This window comes from Gopherus flavomarginatus, chromosome 22, assembly GCF_025201925.1.
Source record: "Gopherus flavomarginatus isolate rGopFla2 chromosome 22, rGopFla2.mat.asm, whole genome shotgun sequence".
Taxonomy (NCBI): domain Eukaryota; kingdom Metazoa; phylum Chordata; order Testudines; family Testudinidae; genus Gopherus; species Gopherus flavomarginatus.
In genome coordinates, this window is record NC_066638.1 from 10,299,790 (window position 1) to 10,323,585 (window position 23,796).

Below are 23,796 nucleotides of genomic sequence, written 5' to 3' on the forward strand. Positions count from 1 at the left end.
CAATATGTTGATCTTCCCATAACATAACTATTGTGATTGGAATATTCTCAAAGACCAGAAATGAAGTTGCCAGTCAGGGTCTCCAAAAGTTGCCAACTATAACTATTGACAATTCTGACTGTTCTGAGCTGGTACTACTGTGAGTTTGTCTGTACTTTCTACGTCTAGACTGTTTCCCGTTAGCATAAATACTCCACCTCCTCAAGAGGCAGTAACTTTTGTTGATGGAAGAAACCCTCCCATCAACATAGCGCTGTCTACACTGGCAGTTAGGTTGGTGTAACTGCATTGCTCAGAGGCATGGAAAATCCACATCCCTAAGAGACCTAGTTATACCAACATAAGTTTGTAGTGTTAGACCAAGCCTCTGAATTGCAAGTTAGTACTAAGGCAGTATATCATGCAGATCTTAAAATGTTCCCTATTGGCTTTCCTAACACTTTCATTATAAAATAATCTTGTGACTTCATAGCAGGCTCTTGGAATTTGACAAGAGAGCTGGGTCCAGAGAAATGCCTTTTCTTTGTTCTGTGAAATTTCATATGGGTTTGTCTGAGGGAAAACCTGAAAATCTCCACTTCCCATATGGTGTCAGCACAACTTCAGTAGTCTGCCAAAAGAATTGCACACAAATTTCTAAAAAGATGGACCCAGGACACGGCTCTATCCCTCCTTCACATATGCAGTGGGAGAGCCGGGAGGAGAGGGGAACTCCCTGAGCTCATTGTAGGCCATTTTTTTTTCCTCTCACCCTCCTCCCCACTGAGGAGGAGAATTGAGATCACCTGACTCCTAACCATCAACTCGTTCCTCTGGGCCTCGGTGCTGAGTGTCCACAACTCCTGTTGACTTAAGTTGCAGTTAAGTGCTTAAAGCTTCTGCATGTTAGGCCCTGGGTGTCTCATATTGGGCCTCATTTCTGGGGGTCCGATACAGCTAATGCCCCCTGCCAACATTTTGGTTTAGTGACTTATTTGGCATCTCGTAGGAAAAATGTTGCAAAGGCAAATACAGAAGAGAATTCCTCTGGGGTGTGGCATTCCACCTGTCTTAACCATAAGACCATACCTTTTTCTTCCTGTAGTCTTCTGCCTCATTTGTTATACACCTTCTGTCTCTTGCAACAAATAAGGCTGGGTGCCTACACGCAGCCTCATCTATATCACAATCTTGACTCATCGCAGGCACGGAATGAGGCAAGAGTCCTGCAGGAAGAAATAAGAATAGGTACACATGTGGGGGCAAAACTTAGCTTGCATGTGCAGCCTAACTTGAGCGCATAACTTTCACATAGGTTTTTAATGTGTTAAATACATTGTGGAGAGTTTAGGATCACCTCAACAGTACTTGAGTGGGTAGATAGCAATGGAGCTGAAATTCAGTCCCTGGGACAGTTCTCTGTCCTGCCCTGGAACAATGGTCCTAGGTGCAGGTTTGAGTTCCAGCTTCTAGAGCCAATGGGAGAATTCAGTAGCATCCCCTCTGTTTTTAAAGGGAGTCCTATCTAATCCTTCCTGCTTAGGTGTGGTCTAAACTGTTGTATGTACTGATATAATGTTTAGGTTAGGGGTATTATTTTTATACAGATTTAATTAGTGGTACAAGCTTGGTGTATATATGTGTACAGTCAATTCATCTGTCCACGTTAAGGGGTTGCACTGCTTTAACTTTGATCGGCTTCTAGATAAGTTTTTGTACTGCTATAACTATCCATATGTAGATAAGCCCTTAGAGGGATTCAGGGCCCCATGAGGTAGGATGAGATAATTGGTAAGGGTGGTAAGAAAATCTTGAATTTGGGGTTGGGGAAAAGTTGGCTGAAAAGTTGTGACCATGCTTTTGTTAAAGTTGTGGTTTTAGCGCAGTCAGACATCAGCATGGCAATAAGCTGACGCTGCACTAGGGGTCTAGTCCTAGGCTTCCCCTCAACCGCTTTGCTGATGAGGAATGAAGACCCCTCTGGGTATCCACACAAGGAGCACCAGCTCTGTGTGCATATCCACAGGAAAGCTCTAGCACCTTCTTCCAAGGCGAGTAGCCTGTCTCCCAAAGGGCAGCAGCACAGAAAAGAAGTTGTGTATCCCACTTGGTTCTCAAAGGCAAGCATGATGGAGAGATGGCTGGGCCAAATTTAATGTGGTGGTGTGACCCTGTGCACCGAGTCGCAATGCCTCTCACATTTGCAACAACTAAATTGGGGTGTGTGTGTGCGTGCATGTGCACGCACATGAAATTTCCGCAACAAAATCAGGGCCAACAAGTTGTGTTTTGTTTTGTTTTTTTAATTTTTTTAACAGCCTGAATTATTGGGTTTCCTACCAGGACGTGGAGGATTCCTTGGGAACATGGTTTTTTGTTGTTTGTTGTTATGGGATTGGAGGAATGATTCTGGCCTCTGTGGTGATGGGAATGTTTAGAACCATCTCTTCAGTTACCATAAAATATAGAAATTGCCTCAGTTTGTACATAGACTAAGGTAGCCTGTTTCTCCTTGTTTGTGGGCTCCAAATTCTGCTGCGGAGCTTGGGGGAGCCAAGTTCATGTGATTATAAGGGAGGATGGAGCTCCCCATCTGGGAGAAAAGAACTGTCTGTCCATATTTCCTTCTGAATATTATTGAAACACTCTAAAATCTGACACTGGACTTAGGTTTCTCTCTTCAGGCTAATACTGAGGGCTTGTCTCCGCTTCCCGGGAGATTGATGCTTGGTGATCGATCCACCGGGGGTCGATTTAGTGGGTCTAAAGAAGACCTGCTAGATCGACCGCTGATCACTTTCCTGTCGACTCCGGTACTCCACTGGAATGAGAAGTATAAGGAAAGTCGACGGGAGAGTTTCTCCTGTCGACCTCGCGTGGTGTAGGCACCGCAATAAGTCAGCCTAAGGTATGTTGACTGCAGCTACGTTAGTCACGTCGCTGGAGTTCCGTAACCTATGTCGACTTAGCCCTGTAGTGTAGACCTGCCCTGAGAATACTAAAATGGAGCAAGGGCTGCTTGCTTCTGTCACATCTAGTGAGAGGAGGAAATGAATCCTGTAGCCTTTCCCAAATGAGGAAGTGACTTCTTGGTATGATGCCCCCTGTAGGTGGTTGCATAGCTCTGTAGCTGGCTTCATAGCTCTCTTTTGGTCCATTGAGGAGAACCTGCCAGTTAACAAATTGTGAACAGTGTTTTTTTTTTTTTCCTCTTAATGCTCACTTGGGGTTGTGCTGAAGGAACTTGACTATTCTTGTTGTAACATCTGAACTTGTTCCAGGATCCCAGGACTGAACAGGCCTATGCTGCATACGCAGTGTTCTCTTCTTGCGTGGGACCCTTCCTGCTCTCAGGTTTCATGTCTTGCTCTCCATGACTATCAAGCAGTGGATTTAAAGTCCAACAACTATAGGACTATGCACCCTGTGCAGATTTAGAAGGAGTATCTGGTATTTATTAACTTGGTGTAAATAATTAAACTCTAGTAGCGAGCTAGCTAGGTCTTCCTCAAATGTGCTAGCCGTGGAATAGTTTGAAGACCACTTCCCTTCTTCAGAAAAAACATTTAAATGGCTGAATTGCTGAAAGTAGTTGATTTTTGTATTTATTTATTTATTTATTTTTAACGTAACATTTTTGGTTACTTGGGTACTGTTATCAAACATGCGTAAGGCCCTGCATTTGAGGCTGGTGTGTTAGCTAGGCTTGCACATCTGTAGATGCCCAAGGACGTGCAGAAATGGCCTTTTTATAGTGCTTTAACTGTGCTTGACTGCACATGTGACAAACTATACACTCTGGATTGGTGGCTTTATATATATGTAAATTTTTTTTTGTCTATTCAACTGTTGTTCCATATAGGATTGGTGATTCTTGTACCCATTCATAAAGCTTGGAAAAAGGCCCAGGCCTATTAATTATGCATGTGTAATAGATACAGCCAGCTATTGTAACTTGTGACTGTATGGGATGGGAACCTATCTTGGGTACTTGTATGTCGTTGTCCCCCCTGTTCTCCCTTATGGTAGTATCTGAACACTACGCAATCTGTCACATATTTATCCTCCTTACTCCTGTGAGGTAAGGAAATCCTATGGCCCCCACTTTACAAATAGGGAACTGAAGCACAGAGAGTGTAAGGGACGTGATTAGGATCGCACAGAAAGTCTGTGGCAGAGCAGGGATTTGAGGCCAGATCTCCCAAATCCATGCTAGTGCCCTAACCAGTAGCCATCTGTCCTCTCTAGGAATGGGATTACGCCTTGATAGTATGCCAGTCTGGATTCTAGGAAGTTTCCGTTTTATGGAACATGCCAGTTTTTTTCTCTTCATGCTCCTATTCTAATTGTGTTTGGCACTTCCGATGGAAGGCCTTAATTTTCCTGGAATAGGATGTGTTTGCAATACATAAAAACATTAAACATCTCCAGCTGATGGCTGCAACATGCTAAACCTGAGTGTATTGTTGGTGCATGTTGGTGAGCAGTAGCAATGTAATAAGAATAATCATTTGTTTAAAAGGCACTCCTGCAATTAATGCGCTGGAGGAAGGAAAAACTAGTAAAACACTTGACCTAAGATGGTCTTCCAGTAGTCAGGGATAAGTGAATGGAAATGGTTGCAGTAGATCCATTCTGGATTACTCACTTGTCTGTATTCTAAAGTTATTCCCAAAATATCTCATCAAACCCTGCCTCTTAGTTCTTGTGATGTGTTGGAGATGAAGAAACTTGTGCTTTCCACTCAGAGGTGACTTGACTGCTCCTCGCTAAGGGAAAAACTTCTACTGAAAAACCATATGCACATTTAGTGTGGCAGTTCTTAAAATCAAGGGAAGTAATATTACTGCCTTATGAAATATACTAGAGCAGATGGGTGCTTCTATTCTGCCCTCCAGCTACCCACATCAGCCCTTAACACTCATCTTCTCCCAATTCCCTGACTTTGAAGTAGAGCACAAAACGTTGTCCTAATGCAACTTTCAGGGAAGGAAAGGGGAAGAAAACTTGATTCTAGTAAGACCCATCAGATAGGGTACCAGGAAATCTGATACACAAAACGTTACCTTCGTGGCTTATTGATGGGGGGGACGGGGGTAGCATCTTCTAAAGTGCATTGTTTCTTTCAGCTGTAGTATTCTGAATGGTGCACAAATATCAGTGTTAGCTTTGAATCTGCTGATTATGCAGCACGTAGCACTTCACTGTTGAGTTACTACTTCTGAAAAGGTGTAATAGTCATGTCTGTCTTTCCTTTTTCATTCGTTGCCTTATGGTTTCTTGTTATACCTGTTCCTGAAACCAGTGAAGAGTTTGCCGCGTTGGCTGTTCCTCCTCTCCCCCTGGCATTGGCACAGTAATTAATTTTGGCATCTGCTCGCCAGCAGCCAGCTTACGCTTGCTCTCCTTTTTAACTTGTTAAACAACTTGTAGGGTTGCTAACTTTGCTTTAAAAGCAGTTCATTTAATGCCTGGGCTGATGTGAAGATAGAAGCTCACAGACAAAAGGAAAGACCAAGAAGACTAAAGGAGGCTCATCACAATTTAGGTTTCAGGATTGCTGTAACCTGGCATTTAAAGCTTATGAAAAGTACATATCTAGTTTGTATTTAGGACCTACCCTAGGATCTCTCTCTCTCTAGGATTGGGATTCACATAGGGCTTGCCAAGAGTAACATATTGGAATCAGTATGGTGTTGGCTTTAAGGCTGTACTGGAGTGTCCTTGCAACTCTCTGACAGCAAAGGCTTGGGTGCAGCTCTTGCCCACACAGTGTCTTTCCTTCCCCAGCCGCCTCTTTTCTCGCTAGTGTAGACGTGAGTGCAGCTTTTGGATGCAAACAGGTTACCTGGTTATAAATGCTGGAAAGTAGTTGTTTGTTACAAAGACCTAAAGCTGGATCACTGGTAAATACAGGTACCTTCCTCTCTTGCCCACAGCAGTTGGTAATTTTTTTTTTTATTCTAAGGAGGTGAAATTAGTGATGTTTCCAACTAGAGTGGCAGAATGCTTTTGGCGTGGGCTTTCCTGAGTACAAAGCTATTGCTCACCTCTTGATTGTGAGGCTGTTGGTTTTCTCTTCTCTTTTATGTTAAGACAGCAGAATTCACATTGTCCTGAACCTTGTCAGAACCACTTTGTACACTAGCAGGCAGGCGGTCTTGAGTTTGTGGCAGGTAATCTCCTTTGGATCTGTCTGCATCACACTGATATCCCATTGCAAACTAGCAGGAGCAGTGTCCGCTGCTTTGACTTTACTTCGTCCACCACTGGATTTTGAGAGTGACCAACAGAACTTGAATTCAAGGACTTTAGGAATAAATCTAGCACCAGCAGTATGAACGCTCTGGGTTTTTTTGTTTTGTACTGTTCATTGGATTAATTTAAGTCGATGAAGGAGGAAAAACACACAGGTTCAGTTTACTTCCAGGGCCCAGCTTTCATATATTGTGTTAACCTTCTTCCCTGTTTGGTTATGCACAGCTGAAAATGAAACTTATCTGGTATTTACTTGGGTCTTTTGCTGTGGCAAAAGTTCTGCTTCCAAGGAGATTCGAAAATGTCATCCAGTAGAAACTACCGGTCCCACCCATCATCTAGTGCTCCATCATTATTAAGTCAGGCAGCTACTCTAGAACAATGGAGCGCTGGATGCTGGGATGAGGTAGCCTCTAACAGCTGTACTTCGGGAACAGATTAATGCATTGCATTCTTCTCTGTTTTTGCAGTACTTTGCATTTCTGTAAGAATCCCTGGGATCTTGTAACTTATAAATTTATAAATTAAACCTCACAACACCCTACCGGGTCAATATTGTGCCAGCCTTGTAAATTTTAATGACAGTTCACCAACCCAGGCACTGTCTATTCACCCACCCTTGATCTTAATTTAAAATAAAGACAAAACACAACAAAAATGTCTCCCCAAACCTAAAGATCTCACTTGTAAATTAAGAAAACATTTACCAGGTGGGTAGAAATTTGCAAGGGTAATACAAGAAGTCTGGAAGAACCAAGAACTGGATCTCCTGACTTAGCTCTGGTCTTTAGCCGTAGACCAGGGGTCCCCAACGCGGTGCCCGCGGGCACGAAGGCGTCTAAATGCATCCGCCGCCACAGTCCTTTGTCTGACATCTGCCAATCGAAAAAGGTTGGGGACCACTGCCATAGACCATTATTTCCTCCCTTGCAAACTGGTTGTGGCCCTCAGTAGCCTAGTAAACTGACAATGAAGCACTCCTGAATAAAGTTGGAGTGTTTTGTTTCATTACTGTGGAGTGGAAGTGGATGAAATTCAGGGGTGGTGTTTTCTTTCATAATTTCCTCTGACCCCCACCACTAGATATTCTTTCTGGTTTGTACATAGATGTGGAACCCACCTGCTTTGCCTTAATAAACACCTTTACCATTAATTTCATTCTCTCCTTGATTTTGGGTCCGTCTTATGTGTACCTTGCGTTGCAACCAGGCCTACCGCAGAAAAAGATCTCTACAGAAAGAATCGGTGACGTATCTGAGAATCTGACAGAAATTGGACCTTCTATCTTTTCATGTGTAAAGGGCTCCTTGAATTAATGAATCAAACTTTGCTTTGGAAAGTGAATCCTGAAGAGTCCTCTGTTGCAGGGACTTCCCTCAAGCCTAATGTTTTAGAGCACAGATTGGATGCCAGCACTGTTTGGTAGCTGAGGATGTCCTGCTGCGTCTGGAGTCTGTATTGCTCATTTGGGATGAGGAGCAGGGTTTTAGGGAACCAGATAGTTAATGGGAACTGAAAGTTCATTGCTGGCTACAGTTTTCTGAATAGACTTATTAGTCAGCTTTGAAGCTGTTTTGAAGTTTTAATGATACTTACTGAGAATACTGTCTTGTGAATGATCTGCATGGCTTGGACTGCTCAGCTGTTCTAATTTACGTCACTGAGTAACACTGGTATCTGGAAGATAGTCTTTTCAGTTGCAGCGTGGCTATTTTCCCTTTTATTTATCCTCCCACCAACTTGTTTCAGAGAGTTATTTTCATGACTTGCTGCTGGACGTGATCAACGTGTGCACTTCTACCTCTTTGAGTATGTAAGTGGGTCTGCTACCAAAATGCTATTAAGTAATAATGCTGAGGACGCTATCAGCCTCAAGTTCATTTCTGTGGAGCGAATAGAGTGTTGGTGAAATGTGGAGCCTGCTTTACCATCTGCAAAGGAAGTTTGTTTATTTTTATTTTTCCTTTTTTTTTCTTCCCATCTTGGGAAGAGAAGTACCGTGGCAGACTTTCTATTACGTGTTTCTTGGGAGTGTCTCCCACTCAGCTGGAGAAGTTCATGGATGCAGACTTCTTGGTGGACCTGAATAGTGTTGCTTGGCTGAGGTTTCTGAAAGTCCACAGGAGGTTTTTGGAGGGCGGCCTGTGTGTAGGGTGACTGTAGTTAGTGGGGGTGGGGGAGGAAGGAGGAAAGAGGGGGGCTAGCTAGTCATTTTATATGGGTATATGATGAGTTTGACAGGAAATAACTTGCACAAGCCACTCTAGTGCAGACAGATGTTGGCTGAGGTGATTGTATAGTGAAGTGGGAGTTACTATCTAAATACCAATGGTCTGAGTGACTTTACACCAAGACCTATAAGGAGAATGTGAAAATGGGTTGATTGGTGGTTGTTGCTGTTCCATAAAGCTTTTTGTTGGACTCCTGCACTGACTGACATCTAAATTTATGTACAGAAGTTGGCATCTACCATGGCATGTCAACATCATATAACTACTTCTAAATTTCTAGTGTTTTGTACTGTGAACCACCCTATATCCATTTCTAGATAAGAGAGTGGGCGGTGGAAGAAGGAACCTATCTGTTGGTCAGCCAGTTGATGTGACTGGGCATGGTATAGGTCAGACATGCACAACACATGGCCCTTTATCCTGTGTAGCAAGCATTCTTGAGAGCACTATGACTAGACTTAGTTTCTGATTTTTTTTTTTTTTCTCCCTAGTCCACAAACCACAGTTCTGTTGGGCAGGATTATCTGATCACCTTCTGAGTGTTTTGAAATGTCTTGGATTTAAATCTATACTGGCACAGTAGCAAAACTTAATGAATGTGCAAAAATAAAAAGAAATGTAGTTGCTTTTGTTACCTGGATGGGGGCACCATGGTTTTGCTTGTTCAGCACCTTCAGACAGGGGTATTTGTCTCTGTAACAAAGTGCTCAGTTGGGTTAGAGAGAGGAGCTTTTACCTCCACTAGTTATGCCTCATGCTGCCTGTATGGTAGACGCCTAGATTCACACAACTAGAATTAGCAAGGCTGGGGCCGTCTGGCATCTTTACAAGCACTAACTTAGCTTTCAAACAAGGAAGTGCCCTTCTCACTCCTGTCCTGAACCAGTAGATGCACAGTAAATCTTTTTTGCTATATCCCTTGCAATGCAGCTTATTTTAATAACGTGATTATTTCCTGGTAGACCAATCTCTGCATCCATCTACATGTAATTGCTGTAGGTTATAGAAAACTAAAACATACAACGTATCTAATTATGACGGTCATTCAGATAGTATGGTGATTTGGGAGGGGGAGGGAACCTATATAAATACCTATTAACCTGGAGTGATAAATACAGTGGTCATCTGTCATGAAGAATGACTTGCTGAACCGGGAAACCTATAGCCTTGGTAAGTAGGATTTGGTTACTCTGGTAGAGAGAATTTAAAAGGTACAGGCCAGAGAGAGGAGAGATGATTAGAAAAATTCTGGCTTCTGACAAAGTGCATCTTCTGTTGCTGGGAATTTCCTGGTATCTGTGGTGTCTGAGGTTAGCTGCTCCAGTTTTTGATGAGACCACGATCCTCTTGGTAAGCCTGCATGTGGTATGGCATCCCTCTTTGCGGCTGTAATACATCTTGCCTTAACTACTATTGTGAATTAACTTTTCAGTGTCCATCTTTAGTACCTGCAGAGCATCAAAAAGACTCTTGTGCTACCTTGTAATATTTATATATCTGGCACATTTTGTGAAAGCTGGTTCTTTTGTGTGCTCTGAACAGAGTAGCTTCAGGAGAGGACTTGAAGGTCTGTTCAGTGGAAATGTATTTGGTCTTGGCACCCTTTTAAACAGGGTTGTTGTTGTTGAGTTCTCTCTTGTATAAGACATCTCTACAAAAACTGCAAAGAATCCTCTGGCACCTTATAGACTAACAGATGTTTTGGAGCATGAGCTTTCGTGGGTGAATACCCACTTCTTCTACAAAAACTGTCCTTGACCATTCATTGTGTGTATGTGCCTGAAATGGTTATTCTTGATACATGTTTGAATTAGGGCTCTTCCTTTGTAAGTCCAGCTTCTGCTTACCTCTTCCCATGAGGTTGTTCTATAATGGTCTGTTCTGCAAACAAAAATCCTGCCCAGACTAGTTGAAACTGTGGCATGGTAGGAGCAGCAGTGTTTAGTATGGCTCTTCTGGGGTGTGTGAACAGTCCTCTTCCTAAGAATAGTGTTGTACTGTAATATCCTGTGTTAACAGGAGTGTTTGTATGTAAAACATGGAAGGTAATTGTCCTGCTCTACTCAGCACTAATGAGGCTTCATCTGGAGTACTGTGTCCAGTCCTGGGCACCACGCTTTCGACAAGACATGGATAAATTGGAGAATCCAGAGGAGAGCATCAAAAATGATAAAAGATTTAGAAAACTTGACCTATGAGAAACGGTTTAAAAAAACCCTAGGCATGTTTAGTCTGGAGAAAAGACCATAGGTGGGGGAGAGGGAACTGATACTGCTTCAAATATGTTAAGGGTTGCTATGAAGAGACTGGTGATCAATTGTTCTCCATGTCCACTGAAGGTAGGACAAGGAATAATCTGCAGCAGGGGAGACCTCGGTTAAATATACGGGTATGGGAAGCACTGGAACAGGCTTCCAAGGGAGGTGTAGAATTCCTGACATTGGAGGTTTTTAAGAACAGGTTAAACAAAGACCTGTGAGGGATGGTCTAGGAGTACTTGGTCCTGCCTCAGGAGGTCCCTTCCAGCCCTGTGGAATCGGGAGGAGATGTTCATTCTGATCAGAAAGGGAACTTGCTGGTGTGGCTTTCCTGACCAGAGTGGACTAGTATCTTTCTCAGTGTTGATATATTGGAAATGTCTCCTCTCCCTCCTTTTCCCTCCATTGTAAGAGTCCTTCTTCTAAATGTGGGGGAGCTCTGAATGAATGACTTTTGGTGGAAGCAGGAGAGGAGAATACCTTAGGAAGTGTCTTTTTATTCATGTGATTCCTTCTGAAGGGATTCTGTAGTTCTGATATTCTTTTAAAGCATACATTGGCGGAGGAGTGGGTTTTTACTGGACTTCAATTACCTCAAACTTTGTCTTTGAAAGGACAAGCTTGTAAAGAGAAAAGTAAAAACTGATGAGTTATGACATAGGAAAGTGGCCCGTCAGGTTATAAAAGGTAGCGAGTTCAGATTGGGATATTGACCTTAATACAGACAGCTCCACCTTAAATAGATTAGATGAAAGTGCTTTTGACTAGAAGTTGAGCTCTGTTTACTATTGAATGAGAATATTAATAAGGTCTGTGCTCTGGCTTTTTAGCCTGCACTTGTCACAGACTAATTGTGAAAGAGCTAAAGTTGGTTTACACATTGTGGGGCAAGTTTCAGAAACACCATTTGATGGAGCCATGAAAATGGTTGTACAGAGGATGCCAAATAAGTACTTTTAAAAAAAATTAGAGGAGTGGAAATGGAATGAAACTGAAAGTTTGGTTCTCTAAACCATAATGTCTTTGATCCTGCTGAGTGTTAACTCTCATTGTTTTCTGTACCAGAATCCTAACTTGCGCCGCCTCTCATCTCCTGAGATGTGCTTTGTTTCCAGTCACTTCTGTGGCATTACCTTAGTTATATAAGGCAAAGTAGGAAATACCCTCTGCTTCCTTGGGGCAGGTCCTCAGATGGCATAAACCAGGGGTTGGCAACCTTTGGCACATGGCCTGTCAGGGAAAGCCTGAAGGCTCCATTGGGATGGCGAACCGCGGCAAGTGGGAGCCATGATTGTCCGAACCTATGGACGCTGCAGGTAAACAACCCATCCTGGCCCTCCAGGGGCTCTCCCTGGCGGGCTGCGTGCCAAAGGTTACCAATCCCTGGCGTAAACTGTTATAGCTCCATTGGCTTCAGTGGAGCTATGACAGTTTGTCAGCTGAGGAACTGCCCCTTGTGTTTCAAGCCCTGTTAATGAGCACATATGTAGCTATGATAACCCCCACCCAGTATGTAATAGGACAGGGAGTGTTTGAGAGCTTCCAGTGTCTGTGTTGTTGTGGGTCACTGACCCCTGTAATATTATTGATCTCAGTAAGTTTCTTTACAGTACTTTTAAATAAAGGCTTGATGCATCATCCTTATGGTTCATATGGGATTTTGGTGCTCGGGTTAGACATGCTGGCCTTTACGTGTCTGGGCAGGTTTCCGAGATTCCAAGGGATCATTGGTACTGATGGCTCTTGGTAGTATAGATCATGAAACTGGAGCCAGCACTCAAAAGTTCTTATTCACTACGGCCTCGTCACTTAAATTAGGGCTTGTTTGTATTTTGAGACCTCGTTAATGCTCAGTTGACATACCCTCTTGTAGATATTGAGCTGGGTCCAGACTCATTATAGACTGCTTGAATTCAAGAGCAAAGTTCTCTTTACATTCTCAGTGATTTCAGAATTGCCAGCTATCAGACACATTTTTGAGTCCGTTTCTCTTACTTGCGGTAATGGGGCTACAGTGTCCCTACATGGGGTGGGAAGTGCTGGAAAATGAATGAGCAAAGCTGCTCGGTCTGTATCCTGTTCTCTTCAGCAAACTAGGGTAGCTGTTTTCACTTTCAGATAGCTGCTGTTTCTGTCACTGGTTCACTACTTTATTTGAGCAACTTACACTCTTGTCTTGTTTAAATAGTTAAACCTGATCTCTCTCTCTAGATAAAAACCCCGCTGTAGAAATGAAGAAGCTAGTGACAGGCTTGCTAGTGGAGAAGTGTAGTCTCCTTGTTACTCTCCAATATTAATTCAGCACTGATGGAGTGAACTCAGACAGCCTGCTTTCTAGTTTGTCCAGTAACTGAGGCTGGTTATGCCTTTGTGCCTGGGTAGTGTAATGCGTGCAACACAGGGGAAAAGAGGACAATCTCTTCTGAGTGGAAATCAAATTTATCTTCTCCAGTTCTGTAAGATCCCATCTGGGTTCAGCTGTGGGAAGTTGATGGAAGCTGCTTCTGTGAGCTTGCAAAAACACTGTTAATCGGTGTTTTGTTGGTGAGAGCTTTTCTGTGTTTGGTGGCTTGCAGGTCCCAGAGCTCAGTGGTCCCTGTCCTCTGACTAGCTTGAGCATGGTAGGATCCAATAGGAGAAGCAGCAGTAGCCGCCAGCTGCTGCTTCTCCCTGAATTTGCAGGAAATGGATTTACTGTCTTTGTACAGGAGCACAGCAGCCAAACAATAGTTTGTGCTTGCAGGGCCATGTGGTGAGTCACGTGACCTTGTGCTGTTTTCTGCCGGGGTCCTTACCCATCTGTTCTCTCAGCTCTTTCTGGGTTATCAGGCACAGATCCAAGTCCTCACAGGCAGCCAGCCTCATGGCCAGAGATTATGAGCACTAACCTTCCTGGCAGGGGCGGTGTGGCTTTGCTTTTATGCAGATTAGCCATGTGCTTCTCACTTCAAGGTTCCACAGGAAAAGACATTTCCTGTGCTTGGTTCTTAATGGGCGGTTCCCAGCTCACTGTACAGGGACCGTAGGGTTGGGGCCTGTGAAGTGAAAGCATGCATGGAAGAGGGATTACAGTACACTGCCCCCCCTTTCCCATTCCACCTCTGCTACTACGTCACCACAACACAACCACACGCGCTCTCATACTGTTGGTGTCATTCATTCAGTGCCAAGATTGCTTTAAAAAATTCCCTTGGCCCCAGTTCAAACAGGAGTACAGCTGGGATGTGTTAGATTTTAGGCAGTCTGCCCTCAATTTGAGATGAGTTATAAATAGCAGTGCCGACTTCCTTAACTACCACTCTTGGAGGTAAAATGCAGGTTAATTACTGTGGGAATCAATTAGAGCTTCTCTGGGTTAAACAGCCAGGGTTGCTTTTTATTATTATTTTTTGATTCCCCTGCCGCCTCCATATTCTCCTTCTCCCCTCCCGCCCTTTCCCCTCAACATGGGCAGCAAATCTGGTCGGAAATAAATTGAGATCCAAGGTGAGAGGTTTGTAATTCCAGAAAATTGTTTCTGGTTTATCCCAGCACTGGCCAATATCTGAGTGAAGCCAATTCAAGTGCTGCAAAATTAGACTTGAGTGAGAAACTCTTCCCCCTTTTCTGTGCCCCCACCCTCCCCTACCAAAACAATTAGATAGGTAATAGGCTGTCATAAAAGTGAAAGGAGTGTATGTTTGCCTGGTTGTGGAGACTCTGTCTGTTCTTTGCTCTGTAGCCTCCACTTTCACAGTAGGACTCTTTACATATTTTTTGTGTTGGTCTCATAAATGAGTTAACTCCACGTAACCCTTTAGAAAGGTACGAGATCTTCCTTTATGATGTCTTGTTTTCTGGCAGAATTATGTGGTTTTTTTTTTCTAACACTTGCACCTGCTTTGAAGCTGTAGAAGATTCTTCCCTGTTCACTTCTACTTGTGTGTATTAAAGCATTGCGCTTGACCAGTGCTTGCTGTTCTGTTACCCGCTTAGGATAATTTTTACATTTGTTAAGTTGTTGTCTCACCATGGCAGTAAAGCCAGAATAGTGTGTGTAGGGTAACTGTACCTTCTGTGGCCTTTCTTCAGGTAAAGGTCTCTTGCACCTTCCATTATACAGCCTGACTTGGGGGTTTTGTAGAGCTTGGCAGTAAGCGTGCTCTGGACTGAAACTTGGTGCCTTTGGCCTAGGAGTGAGTTTTTTTGTGTTTTTTTTGTTTTTTTTTTTTTTTTTTTTTGAAAGAGCAGTTTTGATCTTTAAAATACAAATTTATCCTAGAAGATTAGGGTTGGAAGAGACATCATGAGGTATCTAGTCCAACTCCTGGCTCAAAGCAGGACCAGTCCCCAACTAAATCATCCCAGCCACCTCTTTGTCGAGCCTGACCTTAAAAACCTCTAAGGAAGGAGAGTCTACCACCTCCCTAGGTAACCCATCCCAGTGCTTCACCACCCTCCTGCTGAAATAGTTTTTCCTAATATCCAACCTTAACTTCCCCCACTGCCACCACTGAGAATAGCCTAGGTCCATTCTCTTTCAATCATGTGCTTATTTTTGCATACACTAGAGTAGAGCAGATCTGGTTTTTGAAAATTTGCTTGATGACTGAACTAAAAAATTTGGTGTTATAACTTGCTCGCTTGCGCGCTCTCTCTCGCTCTGTACCACAACGTGACACGCATTCTGAGATTGCTTCTAGTTTCTCCTTTGGCTCTTCTTCGAGTGATGGTCCCTCTGTGTCAATTGACACTACTATGAATTCATGGTGGCTAAGTCCATAAATGGCTATTAGCCAGGAAGGGTAAAGAATGGTGTCCCTAGCCTCTGTTCATCAGAGGATGGAGATGGATGGCAGGAGAGAGATCACTTGATCATTGCCTGTTAGCTTCACTCCCTCTGGGGCACCTGGCATTGGCCACTGTCGGTAGACAGATACTGGGCTAGATGGACCTTTGGTCTGACCCGGTACTGCCGTTCTTATGTTCTTACGTTATATTATAACTGTTCCAGTTCCAGCGCGTAGTGTGCATGTGCACCCGCGTGTGGAATCTAGATAGGGACCACACATCTTCAGAACCTCCAGTTACAGTAAGTAATTGTGTCTTTCTGTGGATGCAGGAGGGTGTAAGAGAAGGGTCTAGACTTCACTGATCAAGAAGCAGCAAAACTTTTCTCTGTTATGTCTCGGTGGCCTTTACTGTGATTGCATGTCAAAAGCAATCTACTCCTGTGGTTTCCTGTCGAAAGGATTTCCCATGTGTCAGTCCAGAGAAGGATCTCCAGCCTTTTGCAGTCAGGGTTTGGTATTTCCTTATTTATCCTGAAGTGTTCTTGCAAGTGAACAGTCATTACTTCCTGTTGGCTTTTCCATCTCGTATAACATCAGTGTGCAAGGGGATCTGTAGCCCACCACCCTCCAACTCCTCTCACCAGTTTCTGGATTGATAGGCCCATCACTGCATTTCAATCGTGGCCGTTCCTTTCTTGAAGCACATGAGTTCAGCTGAATAAAGGGTTTCAAGTAGAATCCTTGATGGTACTTTTTTTTACACTCTTAAACCAGAGCAAGTCTGTTAAGGCTAGGCCAGTTAAAGTCCTATCCGTGAAGGGGGTGATTGTGTATATAATGAGAGATTTGGAAGAAAGGGGCCACATGCTGTATTGCTGCTGATGCATGCTGCGGCCCTGGAGGAGACAAGTTAGCCTGCTTGGATTACAAGCATCAGAGATGTGTATTAAGTTTGTTTTTTTTCCTTTCCTTAGGGATGAAGTTTACACTTCTGTCATGTACAGACTTTGACATAAAGGGCCTCAGTTTAGAATGGTGTGTTGTAGAAAGAAACCACTTAATTGTCGAACTTGCTTTTTGTTTCTGGTAGTGCCCATAGTATGCTAGTTGCTTTCAATATAGAGAGACAGACCTAGAGAATCTCCATCTAAAGATACATGCTATGTGCTGTGCTCCGCCTTGGCCAAGCAGAGTAGGTGATGTGACCACAGTCTGGAAATATAAAGTCCTGCTTTCTAAGGGCTATATATGAACTATTCCCTATGACTCTTCAAGTTCATCAGTAGCAGTCAGCTGGTTTCCTGTGTGCGTCACGGCAGAAGTGGCTCTTAAAAAGGGATTTGAAAAGTGGCATTAGCCTTGCAGTTGATCAAAGGAAGGGAGATTGGTGCATAGGGGCTAGTCTACGCTAGAAGTGATGCAGCTGCGCCGACGCAGCTGTGCCACTGTAGTCCATCTGGTGAAGATGCTCTATGCTGGGGTTCCCAACGCGGTGCCCGTGGATGCCATGGCGCCTGCCGGGGCGTCTAAGTGTGCCCACGTACTGGCCGGCGGACGAGCAGCCGTTGAAATGCCACTGACAAGCTGCGGCATTGCCTATTGACATTGCCGCTTGTCGGCGGAATTTTGGCGGATGCTCATCTGTCTTCCTCTTATGTGAACTGACTGCCCTTTAGTCCCCCAGTTGGATATATCAACTGACTTCCCTTTCCCCTAATGACCCTTCTCTCTCCTTCCTTTCTCCAGGCCTCAGAGGAGAAGGCAGAGTGTATAAAGATTCCTCACAACTGGATTAGTGCTGTGGGGAGTATCTGTAGGCCCCGTGTGCTTGCTTCTCCTCCAGAGAGTGATGCTGTATTTTATAGCATGACTGCAGTTTTGTCAGCTGATAGCTCATTAGTTGAGGAGATGCAGGGGAGCTTGGGTTTTATTGCACCCCTTCTTGCTGACCAGTTGCTTTTATCGTTCTATGGGATAAGGATTGTATAGGCAAATATGGTGTATATTCAATTTGTATACACGTCGTAACTTTCTTCACAGCCTTCAAGCCCAATGGATCAGATGGGGAAGATGAGACCTCAGCCATATGGAGGAAGTAACCCGTACACACAACAACAGGGACCTCAGTCGGGGCCACAGCAAGGACATGGATATCCAGGGCAGCCATATGGGCCACAGACTCCCCAGAGATATCCCATGGGAATTCAAGGCAGGACACAGAGTGCAATGGGCAGCATCTCATATGCGCAGCAGGTAGAGCAAAAAATAAAACCTCTCATGCCTCACGAGAACCTATTCTTCTCTGACAAGCAGATGAATGAACTCTTTAAATCTGGCTTGTGAATGTGTGTACTAACAGGACCGGTCTTCAACAAATTCAGCTATGTACTGTTCTCAGTTATTGAGGTGAAAATATTATTTGTTGTTTAGGCTGTGTGTTGTGATGTGGTTGGACTTAAACAGATGAATCCTTATGTGAAGGACAAGGATCTGTAGTGATCTTGCTTTCCAGAGAGGTGACAATAGATCTTTAGTATCACAAGTGTAAGGGGGGGATGGGAGGGGAAACAGTTAATGGATTAAAACAGCATCTACACAAATCTTTACCAGCACAGAGAGACTTTACATTACTACTCAGAGTAATGTAAACTTCAGGTCGGGGTGGCTTACTGCTTCATACAATCATCTCCTCCTGATCTCCTGCAGAATTCAAAAGGCTGCCTTTGCAGTGAGACTTCACTCTTTGTGGTGATTTGTGGATGGACTAATAAACGTCACAACAGAGTCCTTATGGATCCATATTAAAGATCTGTTGTTGCCAGACGGAATCTGGCACACCACTGGCTTCGCTGTTTCTTCGGTGGCGTACTCATCTAGACAGCAGCGTTTCCATTACCTTTCCAGTTAATTGCCCAGCCCAGCTGCCTGGGAGTCATGTCCGATTCAGACACGTTCTCGTTTGTGGAATCTGTTTCTAACTTGCATAATTCTACTCTCCTTTTGTAGATTCCTCCTTACGGACAGCAGGGCCCAAGTGCGTATGGACAGCAGAGCCAGACTCCATATTACAACCAGCAAAGTCCTCATCCCCAGCAACAGCAGCCTCCATACTCTCAGCAACCACCATCCCAGACCTCTCACTCCCAAACTTCTTATCAACAGCAGCAGACCCAGTCTCAACCTCCACAGCTTCCGTCATCCCAGCCTCCGTACTCCCAGCAGCAGTCCCAGCCACCTCATCAGCAGTCCCCATCACCGTATCCCCAGCAGCAGCCCACGGCCCAGCAACATCAACAGAGTCAGCCTCCATATTCCCAGCAGCAGTCAGTGTCGCCCTACCAGCAGCAGCAACAAACTCAGCAGACCGCCCCCTCTGCTCTTTCGCAGCAGTCTTCTTCATACCCTCAGTCACAACCACAGCAACAGCAGCAGTCTGCGTACTCCCAGCAACGCTTCCCACCTCCACAGGTAGGACCTCCGCTGCTCGCTATCTCCTTCTGTAGGTAACGACAAGAGTTTGCAGAATTTAGTTCTCGGTTCATTTTAAAACCGATGAACCCCTGCTTACCTATGATAAAACTAATAAATGTATCGCCCTCTTAGCTCTGCATAGATCTGTATCTCCTCTGGCTATGATGTCGAAATGAGACCGCCGAAGGCACAGAGTGGTCCACAGAGCTCTAGTGTTTCATAGTGATGATGCACTTCTAGGTCTTTAAGAGATCACGCTTCTTGCTGCTTCTGAAGCCCAGTGCAAGACTCCAAGATATTGGGAGCCTTGTTTTATCGCTGAAAGTAACAAGCCTGTCTCTGCATCCTGAGTGGCTACTTTGTTGCCTGGGTGAGGCTTTTCCATGTAAAGTTATTCCGTGTACAGATGGCCTCAAATTTGAGGGAGGAAGCAAATGAAGAATAGACCCAAAGTGACCTAGAGAGGTCAGAGTAACGGGGAATGTAGACGGCCTTACACTTGTGGGGAAGTGAAATACCCAACACAAATGTGAAATGGAGTTTTTAATCAACGAGCAGGGCCCCTCACTTTAAAGGTAGCTGAAGATAATTTTGTTTTAATTAAGCATGGGGTTGTCTGAAAACCTTTTTGAAATTCACAATCTTTGTGAAAAAGATCAAAAATCTTGACCGAACTTCTCAGAAAACTGTCCTGTTTTTGGATCAGCTCTAATTATATATGTAATTACCATAGTTTCCAGAGGAAAGGTATAGAAGGTAGGAGGAGAAAGTGCCTACAAGAGACCTTGGTTCTTGAGTGGTCTGTATTGGGAAAAATAGAGCAATAACTGGAAAATCACTGTCCTTTTTAGACTCCTAGTGCTAAAATTCCTTCTAGTACAGACACTTGGCCTAGCTGTCCAGCAGCAGCCTTGATCCTGTGTGGAGGCAGGGGATGCTGACTTAGTTCTTCTGTTCTGTCTCCCTCTTTGTTTTGGATAAATGCCCTCAAGTGGTACTTAAACTGTTTTCTTCATATTGTTGGAATACTCCCAGACCGATTGCTATGGAGTCCATATTTCACTTCCATGTTTTCTTTGTTTCAGGAGTTGTCTCAAGACTCATTTGGGTCCCAGGCATCATCTGCCCCCTCAATGACTTCCAGTAAAGGACAAGAAGATATGAACTTGAATCTTCAGTCAAGGCCCTCCAGCCTGCCGGTGAGTGGGGAGCCTGTCTGTAAGTGACTGGGGTGAGGGTAACCAGAAGCTCACCAGCATCGCTAGTACTGGTAGTATTCCAGATGGAAGCAGGTATAGAGGCTGCCTATGCTTTTTGCTTTTAGTCAGTAGCTTCTGATTTTCCTCTGGAGATTAGATATAACTTACAAAGGTAATGGAGCTGAGGGTGAACTTCTTTTTAACCGTGAAAGCGCTGGCCTAAATATTCGTTTGACTGGCACTCTGGAATGCCTCTGTTTTTATGTTAGGTCTCCAGTTGCCAAAGAGAACTGATCACTAGGGCAGCCTCTGGGGTTTTGTCCTTTTTAAAATATAGGGGTGCAGTGGCTTGTCTTTGGCGGGAGGGGGGTGTTTGCATTCCGATTTAGCCCAGTATTACATGTATCTTAATAGTCTAGTAGACTTGTAGCCACTACCTGTATGTCAGAGGATTATTATGTTGCTGATTTGTGCACCTTGGTCCCACATGACTGAACAGATTTTGAATAAAACAGATTACTCAGTACCTGGAGTTAGGAAGATGAGCTGTAGATAGCACCTGTCACTGCAGCCGGGACAGTCATTTCCTCATAATTCCAAATCTGTTTGCTATTTGATTTTTTTTTTAAACATTTGAACTATTATATAGTTTTTGTAAACTTACCAGATTTTTGGGTACAGCATTCTGGCTGCTTGTTGAGCGAGACATCTTTTTATCTTGGGTTTTAAACTTCCTAGAATGTAGCAATTTAGTGGGGAGGGTTGATAAATTTCTCCTGTAAAGGTCTGGAATGGGCTGAGTTTGAGTTGTTGAACTCAGTTTGATTTCACGGAAGAATTATTTCCACTTATAAACTGGTGGGAGTTCTTTTCCTTTAGCATCTAGGATAAAGGTCCTTCCTAAATTGCCGTTGAATTGGTCAAAGGAGAAGGAGTTGTATGCATTGTAGAAGTTATTCTTGCTCTCAACGGTGGGATCCAGTTTTTTGGTCTGTGGTGAACCCTTCTAAACAGTTCCATGGATCATAGGGGCAAGTTATGTCCTCAAAATGCAGATCAGACTCTAACTTTCATAACAAAATAGGTTAAATTTATTTTGGTGTTTGGCTCCTTTTGGACCCTAATTTTGAAGATTAATTTCATTCTGAGGTGTGGAGAATCTTTAAATAGCATGTTTCCTTCCACTCTCTCTCTCTCTCTCTCTCTCTCTCTCTCTCTCTCTCTCTCTGCAAGTCCTTGTTTATGACCCATCTTCTGCCTTGCAGTGTAGGGAAGGTGTAGCCATTGAAGAAATCGCTCTGAATCTGAGTGGTGGAGTGTCATGATTAGTAGCACTGTTGATGCTGTCTCCATGAATCCTTCCAATTGGGTCCATCTGATTCAGATTATAAGGGTGAATTGTTCTCTTTAGCAGAAGTGGCTCCTGCTCAGAGCCAAGTGGGAGTTTGTTTTTGTGGTGTTATGGATAAATGTGGTCTCTCCTTGAGCCCTCTTCAAATTTACCTTCAAAGTGGCTCTGTTGTGGAATAGCGCTATTGGAAATGTGGGAGTTCTGTTGTTTTTAGATGCTTGAATTTTAACACATCCATCAGTGTTTTGTGTACTTAAGCTTCCCGTGTGAGAAATCTCTTCTAGAACTCAGTAGCATATGGAATTCAATCCAGTGTTGCTGTTAGTGTTGTGTTAGGAGTTTGCTCTGTGTAAGACCCATTGTTCTGTTTAACCAAACATCTTTACAGCCTTTCATCTCTCGAACTTTTTCAAGTGAAAAGATAGTGAAATCAAAGGCCATCCGTCAATCCATCTATGGTTTCCTAGAGCCTGTTTCCCCCCCCCTCCCATTTTTAAAAAAATATTTGTAGATGTGCAGGATTTAAAAAAAAAAAATCTCAATTTTTGTTTCCCAGAATTCCTTCTCCTGCTAATATGAAGGGAGTCCTTAAAGCTAGGGTTGAGGTGAACACTTTTATCTACTTACTGTCTGCACATCCAATTTTATGTCAAAGAACTTCTGTATCTGTAAAAAGGGAATGTTTGCAGGTGTTATCTACCCATTTGTTCCAATAGGCAACCTTTTCCTTGGTTTCCGTACTGGGAGGTTTGGCAGCAGAATAGCTTGATAGGGATTTTTTTCTCTGATTTTCATTCTTCTCCCTGTGTCCCTCAAAGCTGGATGGTTGATCAGGGATTTTGGATTCCCTCGTTGTAGAGTAACTTTCCCAGGCAGCCATATAAATGCCTTCTAGAACCATAGGTAGTTCTATGGCCTTTCACAGTTGAAAGCCTTAGGTGCTTCCCTAAGATCAATAAGACCTGCAGAGTAGCCACTATTGTGCTCCTTGGTAACTGGCAACCTGTGAAATGCAGCTTCTTAATTACTGACGTGTAGTGCAGCCCTGGCTAAAGTGAATGCTGCTGTTTTCTAGTTCTCTCTGCTTAGGAGGTATTAAATATATTTAAAGACTTTTTTTTTTTCCTTAATTGCATAAAGGCCAGAAGTTCCATATGTCTCCATCAGACTTAATGCCTGTGTTGAAACTTTAGGCAATGAAGGGGGAAGCACTTAAATAAATAAATAAATAAAAGTCCGTCTCCGTGATACTTAACCATAAGTCTACTAGGAACATCCAGGCTACATGGCACTTCGTGCCAGTCTAGGCAAGATCTCTCTGAGGAATGTGTAGCTGGTCTCTGGTGGTGGTGTGCTATGAATCTGTTCAGTAACTTTAGAGAGCTAATCTTTGTGTCATTCTCTGATGTTTCTTTCACTGCTGTGAGAATCTGAAATATAGGAATGTTGCAAGAGGTTGAAAATCGTTTCACAGACTTATCTAATGCTTTGTTTGCTCATCTGTAGATTGCAAAAAATGTCTGGCCTTCCACTTTGGTTCTCAAGTTATTGGGCTTTTATAGCGTAAGTCCTTCTCCCTGGTCTCTTCCCCCCTTTCTGAAGAATAGACTTGAAAAGCATGTGAGTAAATATACTGCGGCTACCCAGTGACACAGATCTCTTTAAAGCAGTGGCAGATCCAGATAGGTGCCTAGCAAAGGCAATTTTCCCTACAGTAGTCTGAGGGAAGAATTTTTCTGAAGAATTCTTTGATTCCTAGGGAGTCTCTCTCAGCAATTCATTAAACTAAACTTAGATAACTCTCTTGTTTATGGGAGGGACAGTGTGTCGTCTTAGTGCCTGGATGTAATAGATGGCGTAATCATTAGTATAAATCTTTCTCCCAAGGGATCCTAAATTTCTGCTCATCAGGAAGAGACACTCTCTGGCAAGTAGCATCCAGTTTATTTGGTGCTCAGCTTCTTGAGACCTTGACTTTTTCTGAATCTGGGGACCATATCTCCAGCTATTAATTACAATAGCTTCTCTCTGGTTTGGGAGGAGTTGGCTTTCAGCAGTGTTTAGGTGAACTCGGAGAGCTCTCTTCTGTGCCAAGCTCAGATCCTTTCTTCTATTCCTTTCCTCTTGTCTCCTCTTGAGCTGTAGACATCCTCAGAACTGGAGGGGGAAATGGCAGGTCAGTGTCTCAAAAAATACTAATTTTCCCTTACGTGAGAGACCTTAATCCCATGCAGTTTATTGCCCAACCTTCACAAGCCTAGTGACAGTGCATTCTCC

General features: G+C 43.6%; 1 protein-coding gene across 1 annotated transcript in view; it reads left to right on the forward strand.

Annotated features, from left to right (window-relative positions):
• The window catches only part of ARID1A (AT-rich interaction domain 1A), a 78,362-nt gene that overhangs the window by 8,992 nt on the left and 45,574 nt on the right, over positions 1–23,796 (forward strand). Inside the window, exons 2-4 of the mRNA XM_050931990.1 lie at positions 17,539–17,751; positions 18,505–18,966; positions 20,055–20,168. Of these exons, the coding sequence (XP_050787947.1) occupies positions 17,539–17,751; positions 18,505–18,966; positions 20,055–20,168 (789 nt within the window). The remainder of the gene's footprint in view (positions 1–17,538; positions 17,752–18,504; positions 18,967–20,054; positions 20,169–23,796) is intronic.